Source organism: Hyla sarda, chromosome 10 (genome assembly GCF_029499605.1).
Source record: "Hyla sarda isolate aHylSar1 chromosome 10, aHylSar1.hap1, whole genome shotgun sequence".
NCBI lineage: Eukaryota > Metazoa > Chordata > Amphibia > Anura > Hylidae > Hyla > Hyla sarda.
In genome coordinates, this window is record NC_079198.1 from 95,535,234 (window position 1) to 95,555,609 (window position 20,376).

General features: G+C 42.1%; 1 protein-coding gene and 1 long non-coding RNA gene across 11 annotated transcripts in view; one reads left to right on the forward strand and one right to left on the reverse strand.

The window, feature by feature from the left end:
* AGRN (agrin) overlaps positions 1-20,376 on the reverse strand; it is a 537,034-nt gene that overhangs the window by 385,582 nt on the left and 131,076 nt on the right. For 7 of the 10 annotated variants that reach the window (XM_056542091.1, XM_056542088.1, XM_056542100.1 and 4 more), the window contains exon 3: positions 3,208-3,228. The exons of the other annotated variants lie outside the window; for them this stretch is intronic. In XM_056542091.1, the coding sequence (XP_056398066.1) occupies positions 3,208-3,228 (21 nt within the window). The remainder of the gene's footprint in view (positions 1-3,207; positions 3,229-20,376) is intronic. 10 annotated transcript variants of the gene reach the window in all.
* Positions 1-20,376, forward strand: part of LOC130293436 (uncharacterized) — a 60,777-nt gene that overhangs the window by 38,085 nt on the left and 2,316 nt on the right. The gene's annotated exons all lie outside the window — the stretch shown is intronic.

Sequence of the window (20,376 nt, forward strand, 5' to 3'; positions counted from 1 at the left end):
TAACGATAACAATTGCAGATCATGGCACAAAAAAATATCCCTCATACATCCCCGTATACGGAAAAAAATAAAAAAATAAAGGGGTCAGAAAATGACAATTTTACACATGCTAATTTTGGTGCATGTAGTTATGATTTTTTTTTTTAAGTTGTAAAAGAAAATAAAACCTATGTAAATTAGGTATCACTGTAACCATATGGACCTACAGAATAAAGAAGAAAAGGTGCAATTTTTACCGGAAAGTGTACTGCATAGAATCGGAAGCCCTGGAGTTTATTTTTATTTTTTGCCCCACAAATATTTTTTTTCTTTCTGGTTTCGCCGTAAATTTTGCGGTGAAACGATTGTTGTCATTATAAAGTACAATTGGTGGTGCAAAAAAATAAGCCCTCATATGGCTCTGTAGGTTCCAAATTGAAAGTGTTATGATTTTTAAAAGGTGATGAGTAAAAAAACGAAAATGCAAAAACGGAAAAACCCTGCGTCCTTAAGGGGTTAAATATTCTGTGTAAATAGACAGGCCCAGAGATATGAATTGCATTATAGATATTTAAGCAGTTCATAAGATCACATATATTAAATTACAGGTCATGATGTCACAATGACGTAATGACCGCCCGCCATAGCGGGATAGACACAACATTCATATGGGGGTCATCCTGTGGGGGGAATTAATCCTATATTCAGGGAGTTGCCCACAGGGATGATTTACATATGAATAGTGGTCTCACTGTGCATAATCACCTCCCACAAATTTAAGGAGGTCCGCATATGGGTCACCATCGTATGTGATCAATAATACTGACATATTTGGTAGGTCCCACCGTAGATCAGATCAATAATACTGACAAATGGGATGATAAACATGTCACAGAATAGAAACAATTTACCAACATCAGCCTCATATTTTTACTCACAGTTTACATTTTCACATACGGCACACGTTTCATTTACAATATTTTAGAGTATACTTAACTCTAGAATGAATTGACTGATACAGGAGTGTCAATGGGACAGGTGTTTTTTTAAATATGGGTCCATACTATAAGCTGTGTGCTGGATCCTAAGCTTAACCACTTGGGGACGCAGGGCGTACAGGTACACCCTGCGTCCCCGATCCTTAAGGACCCAGGGCATACAGGTATGCCCGATGCAATTTCGGTCCCCGCTGCTAACCAGGCAGGTACCGGACCGGGTCATGAGATACCCCATATCGGTGATTGCCGCAAATCGCTGGTCAATTCAGATTGGCGATCTGTGGCGATTCTGGGTCGTACGGGTCTCCGGTGAACCAGAAAATAAGGGGGATCGGTGCTGTTCAGAACACCCACGATCCCCCGGAAGGGATAGGAGTGAGGTGGCAGGGGTGCCGCCCCTCCTAACCCTGCTATTGGTCGGTCAGGCCAAGCGAAGGCCCCTCAAATTCATTTCAAAACTGAACTGGTCCCTGAAAAATTCAGATTTTGAATTTTTCATGAAAATTTTGAAAATTGCTGCTATATTTTGAAGCCCTCTAATGTCCTCAAAAAGTTAAAACATGTCAACTTTATGATGTCAAAATGAAGTAGACATATTGTATTTGTGAATCAATATATAATTTTTTTGGAATATCCATTTTCCTTACAAGCAGAAAGTTTCAAAGTTAGAAAAATGCTAAATTTTCAAAATTTTCATGAAATTTGGGGATTTTTCACCAAGAAAGGATGCAAGTAACGACAAAAATGTACCACTATGTTAAAGTAGAATACGTCAGGAAATACAATCTCGGAATCAGAATAAAAGGTAAAAGAGCATCCCAGAGTTATTAATGCATAAAGTGACAGTGGTCAGAATTGCTAAAAAGGGCTGAGTTGTACTCCAGTGAAAATTTTTTTTTTTTTTAATCAACTGGTGCCAGAAAGTTAAAGAGATTTGTAAATTACTTCTATTAAAAAATCTTAATCCTCCCTGTACTTATTAGCTGCTGAATACTACAATGGAAATTCTTTTCTTTTTGAAACACAGAGCTCTCTGCTGACATCATGAGCACAGTGCTCTCTGCTGACATCTCTGTCCATTTTAGGAACTGTCCACAACAGCATATGTTTGCTATGGGGATTTCTTTGACTCTGGACAGTTCCTAAAATGGACAGAGATGTCAGCAGAGAGCACTGTGCTCATGATGTCAGCAGACAGCTCTGTGTTTCAAAAAGAAAATAATTTACGCTGTAGTATTCAGCAGCTTATGAGTACAGGAAGGATTAAGATTTTTGAATAGAAGTCATTTACAAATCTGTTTAACTTTCTGGTACCAGTTGATTAAAAAAAAGAAAAGTTTTTTTTACCGGAGTACTCCTTTAAGGTGAAAATGGGCTGAGTCCCTAAGGGGTTAAAGGGGTACTCCGGTGGAAAACTTTTTTTTTTTTTTTTTTAAATGAACTGGTGCCAGTAAGTTAAAGTGATTTGTAAATTACCGTACTTCTATTTAAAACATCTTAATCCTTCCAGTACTTATCAGCTGCTGTATGCTCTACAGGAAGTTCTTTTCTTTTTGAATTTATTTTCTGTCTGACCACAGTGCTCTCTGCTGACACCTCTTTCCATGTCAGGAACTGTCCAGAGGAGGAGCAAATCCCCATAGCAAACCTATCCTGCTCTAGACAGTTCCTGACACAGACAGAGGGGTCAGCAGAGAGCACTGTGATCAGACAGAAAAAAAAAATCAAAAAGAAATGAACTTCCTGTGGAGCATACAGCAGCTGATAAGTACTGGATGGATTAAGATTTTTTTTTTTTTATAGAAGTAATTTATAAATCGGTTTAACTTACTGACACCAGTTCATCTAAAAAAAAAAAAAAAAACAGTTTTCCACCGGAGTACCCCTTTAATCGCTATACTCCTGAAAGGTGAACAAGTAGAAATACTAGTAAGAAATAACTCGCTTTCAGCTCAGCCGGCCATACGTGTGAATTATTATTATATTTTTTTTTCTTATTTATCTTATGGTGAAATGCCACTGCTTGTTACAAGTTATTTTTTCTGGCAATTCAATAGTCACGTCCGCTTAAACTCTATCACTCAACAAAGCAAAACAGCCAAGGATTGCCATCCATCATTTGCAGAATGGAAATAAGCGCATGAGTCGGCACATTTAATGCTACATCATGAAACTGATGGGGAGGTGAAGAATGAGCATGGGAGGCGCAGGGTGACAGCCCATTACTTACCGGCACTGAGCCTCCTGTGCTCTACAGAAAGCAAAGGCATTAAGAAGAAGAGAAGAAAAAGAGTTAGTCGTGCAGCACAAAACATTAGACCAAGTAGACGTGCATAGAGAAGTAATATAAAAAATAGTGCAAATAAAATCAGTACAGCAGTGGTTTCAAACTGTGGCCCTCCAGATGTTGCAAAACTTCAACTCCCAGCATGCCCGGACAGCCAACGGCTGTCCGGGCATGCTGGGAGTTGAAGTTTTGCAACATCTGGAGGGCCACAGTTTGAGACCACTGCAGTAGAATATCAACCAGTCAGATCTGAGCTGTCATTTTCCAAGTACAGACCAAATAATAGAATCAGATATCTAATAGACCTTAAAGAGACCATTATTCTTATTACTATTCCAAATTCCTATAATGGTTTTCCGACCTAAAACTGCAAATGGAAACTTTAGCACATAAAGCCAAATTTCTAATAGAGCCCCCGGTGGGATCCCACGGACACACCATTATTGTTCTCATTGCCGTTCCGCTAAATGACCCCAAAGCATCGTGTGATCATATGTTTTATTATTGTGTAACTGAATCCTTCCTTCCTGACCCCGCCGTGCCAATTGTAAGCTCTATACTAGTATGTAGTATGCGGGAACAGGGTCCACATTGAGGCGTCCAACAAACACAAGGGCCCAGGTTTATTATACTAAGCTGCTAATTCAATCCCACTCCCCTGGGTCACACTGCTTCGCCCACCTTCCTCTTGGCAATGTGTGTTGGGTCAGTTTGGGACAACCGCATCTCTCTGAAAGGGATTATAATTCGGCTGAAACATCTGTCTATAAAGTATTGCAATAGAGTTTAAGAGTTAAGGAACTGACGGTTAAAGGGGTACTCCAGCGCTTAGACATCTTATCCCCTATCCAAAGGATAGGGGATAAGATGACTGATCGCGGGGGTCCCGCCGTGAACACGCTCCGGGGACTGATTTTAACGGGGTGCGGCGTGCAAGATCACGGGGGTCCCCAGCAGCGGGACCCCCGCGATCAGGCATCTTATCCCCTATCCTTTGGATAGGGGATAAGATGTCTAAGCGCCGGAGTACCCCTTTAAGGAGCTGAAATTGGATCTATGTTAAGTAGAGAATACTTGTTTCCTAGATTAAAGGGGTACTCCGGTGAAAAACTTTTTTTTTTTTTTTTTTAAATCAACTGGTGCCAGAAAGTTAAACAGATGTGTAAATTACTTCTATTAAAAATCTTAATCCTTCCAGTACTTATTAGCTGCTGTATGCTCTAGAGGAAGTTGAGTTGTCCTTTTCTGTTTTACCACAGTGCTCTCTGCTGACACCTTTGTCTGTGTCAGGAACTGTCAAGAGTAGGGGCAAATCCTCATAGCAAATCTTTCCTGCTCCGGACAGTTCCTAACATGGACAGAGGTGTCAGTAGAGAGCACTGTGTTCTGGAGATTGTGGGGGGCGGGTGTTCCCAGTGCTCCATCAGAAACGTATCCCCTATCCACAGAATAGGGGATAAGTCTTTGTATGATGTCCTTTAAAAGGGGTACTCCAGTGGAAAAAAAAAAATTTTTAATCAACTGGTTCCAGAAAGTTAAACAGATTTGTAAATGACTTCTATTAAAAAGTCTTTACCCTTCCAGTACTTTGTAGCAGCTGTATGCTACAGAGGAAATAATTTTATTTTTGTCTTGTCCACAGTGCTCTCTGCTGACACCTGATGCCTTTATCAGGAACTGTCCAGAGTAGGAGAAAATCCCCATAGCAAACCTCTCCTGCTCTGGACAGTTCCTGACATGGACAGAGGAGTCAGCAGAGAGCATTGTGGACAAGACAAAAAAAGAAAAGAATTTCCTCTGTAGCATACAGATGCTAAAAAAAAGGGTAAAGTTTTTTATTAGAAGTCACTTACAAATCTGTTTAACTTTCTGGCACCAGTTGATTAAAAAAAAATGTTTTCCACCGGAGTACCCCTTTTTTTTTAAATCAACTGGTGCCAGAAAGTTAAACAGGTTTGTAAATCCCTTCTATTAAAAAATCTTAATCCTTCCAGTACTTTTTAGGGGCTGTATACTAAAGAGAAATCCAAAAAAGAAATGCATTTCCTCTGATGTCATGACCACAGTGCTCTCTGCTGACCTCTGCTGTCCATTTCAGGAACTGTCCAGAGCAGCATATGTTTGCTATGGGGATTTTCTCCACCTCTGGACAGTTCCTAAAATGGACAGCAGAGGTCAGCAGAGAGCACTGTGGTCATGACATCAGAGGAAATACATTTCTTTTTTAGATTTCTCTTTAGTATACAGCCCCTAAAAAGTACTGGAAGGATTAAGATTTTTTAATAGAAGTGATTTACAAATCTGTTTAATTTTCTGGCACAAGTTGATTTAAAAAAAAAAAAAAAAAGGTTTCTACGGGAGTACCCCTTTAATGGGGTATTCCAGTTATCAGACACTGAAATATGAAAAGAACCTTTGTTAATGATAAGTCCCTTTTAACTTATAGACTAAATGACACTTAGTAAGACCCCAAAGCTTCCATTTTGGTTGACATGTGAAGACAAAGATTGCTGTTAAAGGGACGTAGGAGATTTATCAAAACTTGTGCAGAGGAAAAGTCGACCAGTTGCCCATAGCAACCAATCAGATCGCTTCCTTCATTTTTGAAAAGGCCTCTGAAAAATGAAAGAAGCGATCTGATTAGCAAGGAAAGAAAGATATCCAGCGCTGCTTCCCGTAAAATGGAATTCTTTATTCAGACAACACCAAGGTACAAATAGACATGGCATACCATGTAACGCGTTTCAGCTCCTCAAAGAGCCTTAATCATTGTATGAAACGCGTTACATGGTATACCATGTCTATTTGTACCTTGGTGTTGTCTGAATAAAGAATTCCATTTTACGGGAAGCAGCGCTGGATATCTTTCTTTCTTTGCTAATCAGCCGCAGGTGTGGTCCGCACCAATCCGAGCGCTGCTGGACATAGGAGGTGAGCTGAGCCCTTGTTCGAAGCAATCTGATTGGTTGCTATGGGAAACTGGTCAACTTTTCTCTACAGCGCAGGTCTTGATGAATCTCCCCAGTTATCCCTGATATCATGGATATTCTGAGAAACTGAACCTGAGGTCACACCAGCACCACATGAATACGAGTCTCCTGATGTCCTCAGATAATACACAGATGAAGCTAACAAGACAATTTCCATTCACTTTCTCATACCGAGAGAATCCCACTGGGTTCAGAGGCGAATATTCTCAAAGCTCCAACCAATATCCCAGAGGAAAATGATGATGTACTTGGCAAAGAACACAACTCCCCAGACGCTGTTATCACTTCTAACATGTTTATTTGGAAACTTAAATGAATAAAGTAGTTTTACATGTAAAATAAATAAGTCCCCGCTATCACGGCCAAAATAAAGACTGTAGATTACAAGCGACTGTGACTGTGAATCCTTAGATGACTCTGGTCCACTTTGATGGCTTGAGATATAACATGCAGTAAACTCCTTGTAATAAAACAAAATAACCCAAAAGTCAGTGTTTGCAGATTGACAATAAAATGATAAAAATGGCCCAAACCAATTAAAGGGGTACTCCACAGGAAAACGTTTTATTTTTAAACCAACTGGTGCCAGAAAGTTAAAGAGATTTGTAAATTACTTCTATTAAAAAATGTTTAGCCCTTCCTGTACTTATCAGTTGTTGTATGCTCCACAGGAAGTTCTTTTCTTTTCGAATTTCCGTGCTGTCTGACCACAGTCAACTCTGTCCATTTTAGGAACTGTCCAGAGTAGGAGCAAATCCCCATACTGAACCTCTCCTACTCCTGACAGTTCCTAAAATGGACAGAGGTGTCCACTGTGGTCAGACAGAAAAGAAATTCAAAAAGAAAACAACTTCCTGTGGAGCATACAACAGCTGATAAGTACAGAAAGGATTAAGATTTTTAATAGAAGTAATTCACAAATCTGTTTAACTTTCTGGCACCAGTTGATTAAAAAAAAAAAAAAAATGTTTTCCAGGGGAGTACCCCTTTAAATATTTTTTATTTCTCTACTATTTTGTATGGGGGGGGGGGGGCATAGGGGGGCTGCTGTTGACATGTAGGCCACCAATATAACAATATGTATTCCTGGTCTTCAGGAGAACTAGACAGGCTTATGTAACTTAAGTGACTTTATCAGGGTGTTGTCTGGTTTGCAAAAAAAAAAAAAAAACAACATATTAAGGAGTTAATAGATGTTTGTCCAATGTTCAGGGTACTTATTTCTGGGCCAGAGTGGAGTGATTAAAAAGAGTTTCTCTTGCTCTGGAGGACTTTGATTCAAGTGGGCAATGTAAAGTTAAAGGGGTACTCTGGTGAAAACCTTTTTTCTTTTAAATCAACTGGCTCCGGAAAGTTAAACAGATTTGTAAATTACTTCTATTAAAAAATCTTACTCCTTCCTGTACTTATTAGCTGCTGAATACTACAGAGGAAATGCTTTTCTTTTTGGAATGCTCTCTGATGACATCACGAGCACAGTGCTCTCTGCTGACGTTATAATAATAATAAGTCTCTATTTATTGTTGTCCATAGTGGGATTTGAACTCAAGGCTCCAGCACTGCAAGGCAGCAGTGCTAACCACTGAGCCACCATGCTGCCCTTAGCATACATCTGCTATGCATGGTTGCTAAAATGGACAGAGATGTCAGCAGAGAGCACTGTGCTCGTGATGTCATCAGTGTTCCAAAAAGAAAGGAAATTCCTCTGTAGCATTCAGCAGCTAATAAGTACTGGAAGGATTAAGATTTTTTAATAGAAGTAATTTACAAATATGTTTAACTTTCTGTAGCCAGTTGATTTAAAAGAAAAAAGGTTTTCACCGGAGTACCCCTTTAAAGTGTACCTCCAGACAGATCTTTAGAACCATGGAGAGACACACACCACGTTGGGCGGGAGTTCCATGCATCAGCCCTTTTCTAATTAATAAAACTCATGCACAGAACTTTCTGGGCATTGGACACTTGCCTTGCCAACCCAACAGCCCAGCGTGGACTGCGTCTCTCCATGCCCAATGTAAAGATCAGACAGGAGCTGAACGTTAAAGGTATACAGTGGTCCCTCAACATACGATGATAATCCGTTCCAAATGGACCATCGTTTGTTGAAACCATCGTATGTTGAGGGACCCGTGCAATGTAAAGTATAGGACAGTGATCTATAACCTGCGGACCTCCAGATGTTGCAAAACTACAACACCCAGCATGCCCGGACAGCCAAAGGCTGTCCGGGCATGCTGGGAGTTGTAGTTTTGCAACATCTGGAGGTCCGCAGGTTGAAGATCACTTGTAGAGGAAGTTGTACTCACCTGTTCCCGCCGCTCCGGACCGTCACCGCTCGTCACCGCTGCCCTGGATGTCGCCTTCCATCGATGTCGCCGCGTCCCCGTGGTGTCCCCGACGCTCCGGCAAGGCCTCTGCTTCCCCGGCATCGTCGCTCTCCGTTGCCGCCATCACGTCGCTATGCACGCCGCTCCTATTGGATGACGAGACGGCGTGCGCAGCGACGTGATGACGTCGATGGAGAGCGCTGACGATGCAGAGGATCCCGAAGAGGACGCGCCGGAGCCCCGAGGACAGGTAAGTGATCGTCAGCGGACCACACGGGGCACCGTAAACGGCTATCCGGTGGCAGCTGAAGCAGTCTGCGCTGCCGGATAGCCGTTTATGCGATGGCCCCGACATACAAAAGCATCGTATGTCGATGCTGCCTTCAACATGCGATGGCCTCTGAGAGTGATCGTATGTTGAAATGATCGTATGTCGGGGCCATCGTAGGTCGGGGGGTCACTGTACTTTAATTGCTGTGGTGGCAATGCAGGGAAATTGAACACACAATGCCAGGCAATTCATACACAGCAAAGAAGAAAAATGTTGCAAAGGTGGTTGTACAAACTATCAGAGGAGAGGGTAGTGGATATATGTGGGGGTGTAATGATCTAAAGCAACAACTGTTTCACGCCACTCAGCGCTTCTTCTGGCCTTGGCTGTGATCACTTAATGCCAGGATTACTCTTAAATCACAGCTGATCGCTGGGTGTCCCAGAGTGGGTGACACCTTGTAAGTTTCTTATTGTCATGGGGCCAATCAAACATGTAAGAATTGTTAAAAGTGGCAAACTCCTATAAAGGATACCTAGTAAGCAAAGGAAATCTACTCAGGGGGGGACATGTATCAAAGATTTTACCCCTGTTTTGTGTGTATTTTTTTGCGCAAAATTTTGCGCAAGCCCTTTTTTTGGGCAATTTGTTTGCGCACGTTTTGGTAGAGCATATCCTCCAGATGTGGCCTAATCAGAGTACCTTGGAGTGACATCTATAGTACACATGGATTTATTAACTGCGTACTGTTTTTTTTTACACCAAAAATTTTGCCGCAAGAGCTGTTTTTTTTGCGCAAATATAAGCCATCTTGGACTTAACGTAGCAAGATGCTCTAAATCATCGATTCTATTTTCCAAAGAGTGGATTGAGGAGATTACTATATTTACCCACAATTTATGAAGCTCATTGCGCTTGATTGATAAATTTAGTGCTTCTGCGCATAATTTAGAATTCGGGAAAAGGGGTAAACTGCTTCTACCATACACAAATAATGATGCATGTCCCCCAGGGTCCGTATCTTTTAAATCAGGGTGGAGGGAGAGTATTTCTCAGGTCAAACACTGCAAAATTGCTATCGGAACTGGGATTCCCCACAGATTACAGCTAATAGGGGCGAACAGAGTTGAGACACTTGGTTCAGAAGACCCTTATATCAAAAGCTAAAAAAAAAACCTTCAAGACAGGGTAAACACTTGTGTTGGCGGCTCAATCGGGTGAGACGAGCTCAGGGAGGGCAGAAAACTCCTGTGGAGCAGAAGGTGTCCGGCATCTTATCAGATAAAATAATGGTGTGGTATGGGGTGTGATGCAAAGGGCTGATGGAAATACCATAGAGGCAGATGGCATTAACCCCTTGTATTCGTGACGCCAGGGCGTGGTTTATCCTCAATACCACCCGAAGGTACGAAGGTATACCGCTGGATCCTGGGCTAGGCACGAGGGCAATAATGACTCCGATGCCAAGTTACGGACAACGGTAGCTTTACTGAGGTTAGACAGGTGAAAAAGTCTATACAATTCAGCCAGGGCCCACGGAGGTGTCCAGTGACTTCAGAGACCTTAAGGGCTTACTGGGACTCGTATTAGATGGTCAATTTAATGCAGGCCACATTGACTTCACAAATGATGACTGTGACTGACTTGACTTGACTGATGACTGACAATACTGAGACTTAAGACTCTGGACACACACCTAGACATGACTGCACTGGAGCTCAGCAGGAAGCAATAGAGCAAGGAAAGAGAGAGCTAGCTCCTCCCAGGGCTTATATGGGGGAGACTAGCAGAGAGCCCATAGGCCACCCTTGGTTCTTCTGATCACTGATACCTCCTGAGTAACAATCACATGACAACTCACATGACAACCTTCTTAAATTTATAGCACCTCGTTAAACATTTTATAATACAACAATTGGTGAAACATATGTACATGGGGGAAACAAGTGCAAGGGAGTCCCAGTGGACACTGCAGGAGGCTGCCTGACAGGGCAGCAAAGGTACGGGGTAACACCTCCCCTACTGGGCCACCACAGTGGTGTCTGGTAAGCAATGGACCTGTCAGTGTCGTCTTTTTCTGCTGTTCTGCTCCAATGCCAGAACAAGAGAAAGAACAACGTAGATGTTAACCAAACCTAAGGTAAGCTTCACTTTGCTTTCTTACTCAGCAGTTACTCAGGGAATTTATTGGGAAACATTAATTCAGTGACATTAATATGTTACATAAGTGACCAGAAGTACTGGAGATCGGAGATGGAGCATTACCATTCCTGCTAATATAGCACAATAAAGATGTCACATACATTTCTGATATTTGAATGGAAGACTGAACAAGATGTCCTTGAGTTTATTATCCCAGAATTAAGAGAAAGGAATAATAACATTTACACTAGTTATCCTTTCATCTGTTAAAAATGTGTTGGAATCAGTGTGACCTTCCATTTGCTATTGGCATAGAAGAGAAGTCCATATTCAACAAAGATTCCTGAACACTGCCAATATTAATTCTAATATAAATCCCCAGTGTCTTCAGTCTTAAAGGGAGTTTGCGGTTTTCATGGTGGTGATCACTCACTGGCAATTAATGTCCATATTTTAAAAGGTATCATAGCAACTGGGCCTTTCATGTAGTGAATTGGCACTCGCTCGGGAGGCTTACCATTGGACATTACCGCATAAAGCCCTAGACAATGGCAGCCTCCTAAAAGATGCATTGCACAGAATAATTCCATTAACCTTAAAAAGTAGCAGAAACAGGAGAAAAGAGCGAAGACGAAAAATATCAAGTGTAATGTGCGCAGCAGGAGTCTGGGAATTCGCCCATTTGCTTTATGCGGGCTTCTTGGCGATTAACATTTTTTCCCTAAACTTTCCACATTTTTTCTTTTCTTCCCATTGATTTGATTTCATTTTTCACTTGGTTGAAGTCAAATGGTAAAATTAGCATAGTCCGGCCGAAGTACAGAAGAAGTGCGATGAGTTGTCTCCAACCCTCTTCACCCCACCTGGGAGGTCTCAGGAATGGATATGAGGACGTCTTGTACTCCTGGCTGATGTAAGTCTCCATCTATGTTTAAAGGGGTACTCCGGTGCCAAGATGCCTGATCGCGGGGGTCCCGCCGCTGGGGACCCCCGTGATCTTGCACGCAGCACCCCATTAAAATCAGTCCCCAGAGCATGTTCGCTCCGGGTCTGATTACTGTCGATCACGGGGGCTGGAGCATTGTGACGTCATGGCCACCCCCCCGTATGATGTCACGCTCTGCCCCCTCAATGCAAGCCTATGGGAGGGGGCGTGACAGCTGTCGAGGGGACCTCCGCGATCAGGCATCTTATCCCCTATCCTTTGGATAGGGGATAAGATGTCTTAGCGCCGGAGTACCCCTTTAACACTAGAAGGGCCACTGGGAACTACCCCACTGCCATAACAAAAAGGTGTCAATCACCCTACCTTGGTATATAGAGATGAGTGTTGTGTTTGCTATCAGTGTGGTGTACTTACTATTAGGCCAACATGGCCCAGGCCTAGGGCAGCAGTTTAAGGAGACAGGTACTTTCTGCAGCCTTGATACACCACTGTATGCACTGTTGTTCAGATGCAGGATCTGAGCATTCAGCTTCCAAGCCAGCAGAGGGCGCTCAACCCTGCCATAAGTCCCATTGCAACCACATTGACCACCATTAGATGTAGTGGGGGAAATTTATTAAAACTTGTGTAGAGGAAGAGTGGTGGAGTTTCCCAAAGCAGCTAATCAGATTTTATCTTTTATTTTTCAGAGGGCATTTTCAAAATGAATGAAGCAATCTGGTTGCTATGGGCAACTACACCACTATTGCCCTATACAGGTTTCTCCCTTAATGTCTCAGTGTAAAATGTCACATAAAATGTAACAAATTGCCCTGTATGTAGCCCTAGCCGAACATTCTTGTTCTCCAAAACTAAAATGTCTCCATATTTAGACAGCATTAAAAAGAGTTTCTTCTATAGATATTAAAACGGTCTAAAATATGCACAGGGTTATCTGTAGGAAGACTGCAGACCCAAATCCTCTTCAAATGAGTCAACAATAACTGGACAGGGACAGGGACTGAAAAAATGGTTGCTTTATTACAAAAACAGCGCCACACCTGTCCACAGGTTGGAAGTGGTATTATAAAAATTGTCCCATTTACTTCAATGGGGCTCAGCTGCTATTCCAGACACAACCCGAAGGATAGGTGTGGTCCTGTTTTTGTAAGAAAGCACCCATGTTTTTCTAATGGCGCCCAGTCCCTTTGATAGAAATCTATTATGGTAAAAATACCCACAGATTAAACTTTTCACCCTTTCGACTTTAATCCACAGCTCTTTTTGCAAATATCAGCAAGTATTAATTAAAAAACTTCAGTAATACCCATGAAAATTCATTTTTAACATTACAGAATTCCCCCAAATAGATGTCTCATTGTTAAACTGCAATTCTCATGTTCACCACTTGATGTCACTAGTTTGTACAAGAAAGAATCCAGCCAAACTTCTAATGCAGTGGTCTTCAACCTGCGGACCTCCAGATGTTGCAAAACTACAACTCTTAGCATGCCCGGACAGCCGTTGGCTGTCCGGGCATGCTAGGAGTTGTAGTTTTGCAACATCTGGAGGTCCGCAAGTTGGAGACCACTGTTCTAGACATTCGTTCTTCAACCTGTGGCTGTTGCAAAACTACAACTCCCACCATGCCCAGACATTATTCAGCTCTCAGGTCATGATAGGAGCTGTGGTTTTACAATAGCCGGAGAGCCACAGCACAATAAATAGACTACTATATAAATCAAGGAAGGAGTTCTTGATCTTGTAGTGTTCTTCCTGGTTATAAGTGTAGGTTACGTCACCTATTGGCATCAGTACAGGATGTATTGTATCTATGAGTTTATTCTTAGAAATGGATTTGTCAAAATGAATAAGCATTACAACCAATTCTGATGTAATATTTTGTCATGGACAACACTATTAACTGGATGAATCATTTGCAGACTACGGTAGGAATGTGCAGTACAGGACACTCTCCTGTCTGAATGGGTACAGAAATATAAAATAACATTTTATAATGAGGAAGAGGAGGCGATAAACACATTAAGCGACTGTAAACTCTTGGCGGTGTATTTACAGAAGAAATAGCACGTCCAGCTGTTACAAAACTACAACTCCCAGAATGCCAAAGGCTGTCCAGATATACTAGAAGTTGTAGTTTTGCAACAGCTGGAGGAACACTGGTTGGCAAAGATTGGGTTACAGATTACTGACACAGAGCATATAAGTTAGGAAAGGTATTTTCCCACAAAGGCCTAACACCGATCCACTTGACACTCACAGAAAGCAAAAAAAAAAACAACTACCTATCTTGCAAATAATTTTATCAGTATAGGAAGTGAAAGGGGGTGTGAAAGGTGAGTTGTATGGGGCAGATGGTATAGCCCAGGGGCAAGGTGTTATTAACCCCTAATGTTCATGACGCCAGAGTGGTTTTTCCGGTAACCACTCAAATGGTAGCACCGCTTTCCCAGTGTTAGGCAGTGCAATAATAGTCCAAGACCAGGAAGGGTTAACGGTAGCTTTACTGAGGTTAGACAGTTGTTAAAGTCTTTACATCTAGGCCAGAATCCCAGAAAGTCGACCAGTAACACGGAAAGGGCCTTGCAGCTTGCTGGGACTTGCAGTACTTTTGGGTCAGACTTCAATACAGGTACTCTGACTATAATTGACTTGACTAGTGACTTGACTTTGGTAGAGACAGAAGACATAGATAAGTGGACTTACTGACATACGCAGGCTTTATGGCCTCCAGGTGTACTGGATGCTGGATCTGAGGTGCCTGAGCTTTGCTGTTCCTCAGCAGAAGTGATGGTGTAAAAGAGAGATTGTAATGGCTCCTCTCTTATAAAGGGGGGCTGAGCAAGAAGCCCATTGGGCAAGCTGCAGGTCAGGTGGTCAACTGGTGCTCTCTGGGTAACATAACACATCATGTGAACATAACATATGATACCTCCAAAGGTCCTTTATACACATAGTACCTAACATTATACTGACTATACACAGTAACACTAGCTGCGATACTGGGGGAGACACTGCAGGAGAGACCCTAGGACAATGAGGGACTCAACCTGACAGGGCCTAAGTACTGCACAGGGTTATATCCCGTGCTGGGACACTATCCTCTTACCCTACTCTATCCCTTTGAAGTACAGCTCTTACAGCCAATGAAGCTCAACCAAGTGGAGGAATGCAAACTGTAATGGGTGACATCATTACCATGGGAATTATACAAGCAAGACTTTTCTCATCCAGTAGAAAATCCCTGAGGAAAAGAAGGCCTCCGACATCAGACTCCACACGATACAACACAGTATCTATAGTAGATAAGATTGGTATATCTGTGCTATGACAATAACCACAGCAAGCAATGGCCCCCCGGGGGGAGGCGCTCAGTTTTCTCATTTACATGCAACGACAAATCAAATTACTTCATATGAAAATAAATAAATAAGGTTTTTTCTTAAACCCATCAATCCCCCTCCAGCCTGTGACAGGTTTCATTAACCAAAGTCATCCATTGTAAGGTTAACTAGACAGGCAAATGAAAATCACGTATGAAGAAGTGATGGACGCCATCTCCCACACAGGCATGTGCGGCGGAGAGATGTATTCCCACCGGGCCACAGAGACACATTCACCTCCCGGGGAAGGATCTGAAATAACATCTCTAATGACACCTGGAACAAAACCATTACTCTCTGTAACAAAAAATCTACAAGCAAAGCTGACACCGCGTCCTAATGGACAGGAAAATGTATTCATATTTACACGCGGCCATAACCAGACACATTGTGATGCGCATAGAAAGCAATGGACGTGATATTGTTTTACTATATGAGGTCACAGATAAGACGATGATATCTGTACAGTGATTGAGGATCATTCTGGACTATTTTCTTCCACAGCCCTTCACCTTTCATAGTCTAATAGATACAGTATAATGTATGTGTCAGTGCTTTGTATTAAAGATTATATATATATATATATATATATATATATATATATATATATATATATATATAATTTCCCTCCTGGACTCAGGCAGCACAATGTTTTGCGTCATAAAAACATCTATATGCTCTTACTGATTAGAGACAGATACTAAAACATGCTGTTTAATTCCAATCTGTTTCTATTTTCTAACTGTATTTTTTTTTTTTTTTTACTGAAATGAATGGGAAAGGATACTGGGCATTTCCTGTGACCTGTCTAGAGGTCATTCCACAGGGAGAGGGAGGCTGAGCTGTGAGCTTCATCTATTATCTCCTCTACTGGTGTCACCTTTTACTGTATTGCAGTACAGATCATCTTCTATAGCAGTGGTCTCCAACCTGCGGACCTTCAGATGTTGCAAAACTACAACTCCCAGCATGTCCGGACAGCCATTGGCTGTCCGGGCATGCTGGGAGTTGTAGTTTAGCAACATCTGGAGGTCGGCAGGTTGAAGAACACTGTTCTATAGCAATGTTCTCCAACCTGAGGTTCTCCAGCTGAAGCAAATCTAGAACCCCCATTACACCCTGATAGCTTAAAGGGGTACTCTGGTAGAAAACTATTTTATATATATATATATTTTTTTTTTTAAATCAACTGGTGCTAGAAAGTTAAATAGATTTGTAAATTGCTTCTATTTAAAAATCTTAATCCTTCCAGTACTTATCAGCCGCTGTATACTTTACAGGAAGTTCTTTTCTGTTTGAATTTCTTTTCTGTCTGTCCACGGTGCTAACACCTTTGTCCATGTCAGGAATTGCCTAGAGCAGGAGAGGTTTGCTATGGGGAATTGTTCCTGCTCTGGACAGTTCCTGACATGGACAGAGGTGTTAGCAGAGAGCACCGTGGACAGACAGAAAAGAACTTCCTGTGGAGCATACAGCAGCTTATAAGTACTGGAAGGATTGAGATTTTTAAATAGAAGTAATTTACACATCTAATACAAGGAAGAAAACATACATGCACAGGTTTAATGGTGCTCGGAGGCTACGCCGGCAGTTTCACACGGGAATGCGTGCTTCTTCCGGCCCGCAGGAGGCACGCATTCACGTGTGAAACTGCCAGCGTAGCCTCCGAGCGCCATTAAACCTGCGCTGATGCTGTGATCCAGCTACCTGTTAACCGGACCCCTACACCGAATTGTCTCCACTGAGCGGTGAGTGCACATATGTTTTCTTCCTTGTATTATATTTGATACTTCACTCCTCGTATGTGCACCCCGCAGGAGATGACTATATAAGTTGCCGATACCGTGCTGCACCATAATTAAGGTGAAGTAACCTCTTTGTGTGCCCTCTCCTTTCCCGTCTTACTACTATTTTAATTTACACATTTGTTTCTGTCTGTGGTCAGACAGAAAAGAAATTCAAAAAGAAAAGAACTTCCTGTGGAGCATACAGCAGCTGATAAGTACTGGAAGGATTAAGATTTTTAAATAGAAGTAATTTTCACATCTGTTTAGCTTTCTGGCACCAGTCGATTTAAAAAAAAAAAAAAAAAAATATATATATATATATATATTTTGTTTTCCACCAGAGTATTCCTTTAAGGCTGGTGGATGGGAAGAAGTAAGAACTATTACAAGTCATCTTTAAAAATGCCAGTCTTTCTTTAAATGGGTACTCCGGTGGAAAACTTTTTTTTTTTTTTTTTATCAACTGGTACCAGAAAGTTAAACAGATTTGTAAATTACTTCTATTAAAAAATCTTAATCCTTCCAGTACTTATTAGCTGCTGAATACTACAGAGGAAATTCTTTTCTTTTTGGAACACCGAGCTCTCTGCTGACATCATGACCACTAGAGATGAACGAACTTACAGTAAATTCGATTCGTCACGAACTTCTCAGCTCAGCGGTTGCTGACTTTTCCTGCATAAATTAGTTCAGCTTTCTGGTGCTCCGGTGGGCTGGAAAAGGTGGATACAGTCCTAGGAAAGACTCTCCTAGGACTGTATCCACCTTTTCCAGCCCACCGGAGCACCGGAAAGCTGAACTAATTTATGCAGGAAAAGTCATCAACTGCCGAGCCGAGAAGTTCGTGACGAATCGAATTTACTGTAAGTTCGCTCATCTCTAATGACCACAGTGCTCTCTGCTGACATCTCTGTCCATTTTAGGAACTGTCCAGAGCAGCATATGTTTGCTATGGGGATTTTCTCCTACTCTGGACAGTTCTTAAAATGGACAGAGATGTCAGCAGAGAGCACTGTGGTCGTGATGTCGGCAGAGAGTACTGTGTTCCAAAAAGAAAAGAATTTCCTCTGTAGTATTCAGCAGCTAATAAGTACTGGAAGGATTAAGATTTTTTTTTATAGAAGTAATTTACAAATCTGTTTAACTTTCTGCCACCAGTTGAAAAAAAAAAAAAAAAAAGTCTTCCACTGGAGTACCCCTTTAAGATGATGTTTTACTGTTTGTAGCAGTATTGATGCAGGCCATGAAGATAAATTAAACCTGTATATCGATTAACCATATTTATCCCCGCTTTGGGCATACACAAATACGTGTAAGGGGATTGATCTACTAACTAGGCCATAGAACAGTGGTCTCCAACATGCGGACCTCCAGATGTTGCAAAACTACAACTCCCAGCATGCCCGGACAGCCTAGGGCTGTCCGGGCATGCTGGGTGTTGTAGTTTTGCAACATCTGGAGGTCCGCAGGTTGAAAGCCACTCCCATAGAATGTTCTCCATAGTCTATTTATACAGGAGACATAAAATTGTCTTTTTCCTTTTTACCAAATGTCAGGAAAGTTGGGATTAATGGCAAAGCTAATGAGAAGGTGTCTACTCCATAGCCCAGGGATGAAGATTTCTCTATGCAAAACCCTGGACCCCGACTGTAATGATCCTGGGGAAATCCAGAGATTGGAATCACGATAAGATGAGAACTCCATATGGGAGATTCTAATTTAGATAGAAATTAAAGAATTGAGGTGTCACTAGAACATTTAGGATTTACAGCCCCGGAATGTTATTCCAGTACACTGCACACATCCCATTTGTTCCCCCTAAGCCTTAACAGGTTAATAGAAATGTCTTCCTACACAAAGTAGCTATATCCTTTTGCCAGCTATAACATGAAAGATTATGAGAACTAAAGTAAATGATCTGCGGCCGCGGCCTGAGGTCTGATCTTCTCCACAATCCCAACCGAAACCATATGCCGCCTCGGAAATGTCTCATTAGGAACAGACGCTCTTGTGACGGAAAGTCTAAGAGCTTTGGGTCTCATCCGTGACCACGTCCTGGGAAGAGTGGACTGGAGAAGAGAGAGCGTGTGGAGGATTATTGTATAGATACATGCAGGGCTCAAGTCCTGCAGGAACGCGAGGGAACTGAGTTCCTGCACTTTTTCCAGAGCAGGAACACTATTCCTATTAGCAGGAGTTCTGCAGGGCCAGCCCTTGGGTGGAAATCTTGCGGGAGTTCCTGCACTTTTTTTTCCCAGGACTTGACCCCTGGATACATGACAACTGCCTTATACCAATGTTTCCTAACCAGGAAGCCTCCGGCTGTTGCAAAACTACAACTCCCAGCATGCCCGGACAGCCTTCGGCTGTCCGGGCATGCTGAGAGTTGTAGTTTTGCAAAAGGCTGGAGACACCCTGGTTGGGAACTACTGTCTTGAACTATGTTTGTCCGGGCATGCTGGTAATTGTAGCTTTGCAACAGCTGGAGGCACCCTGGTTGGGAACTACTGTCTTATACTATGTTCATCTGGCTGTCTAAGGAGTATGGCGGCCTCCCAACCATCCACCGACAGATGATGACAGTGGAGAAAAGGGTCGGGTGTTTTGGATTTTTAGCACCTGACCCTATAGTAAGTGGCAGTGTCTTACCCTTCCTCATAAAGAACACATGGACATTCAGCTGTGCTAAATGTTCATATTTAAAGGGGTACTCCAGTGGAAAACATTTTTTTTAAATCAACTGCTGCCAGAAAGTTAAACAGAACTGTAAATTACTTCTATTTAAACATCTTAATCCTTCCAGTACTTATCAGCTGCTGTATGCTCTTCACTTTGTTTTTGGGCAGTTCCATTATATTTGACAGGATGGATAGTGCAGCATATACTATAACCGTCAGAACATCCCACACTGTGCAAGAACCCAACCAGACCCCTTATAGGTCACTATGGAAGAACCCAACCAGACCCCTTATAAGTCACTATGGAAGAACCCAACCGGACCCATTATAAGTCACTATGGAAGAACCCAACTGGACCCATTATAAGTCACTGTGGAAGAACCCAACCAGACTCATTATAAATCACTATGGAAGAACCCAAGAAGACCCCTTTTAAGTCACTATGGAAGAAACCAAAATGATGGAGACCCCCAAGGGGGCTTGCTCACCTTGTAAGATTGTGTATTAGACACAACCACTATGCTGGCATGAATTGGGTGGTATAGGCCTCTGGGTACTTGCGTAAAATCAAATGATGCAGGTATTCAT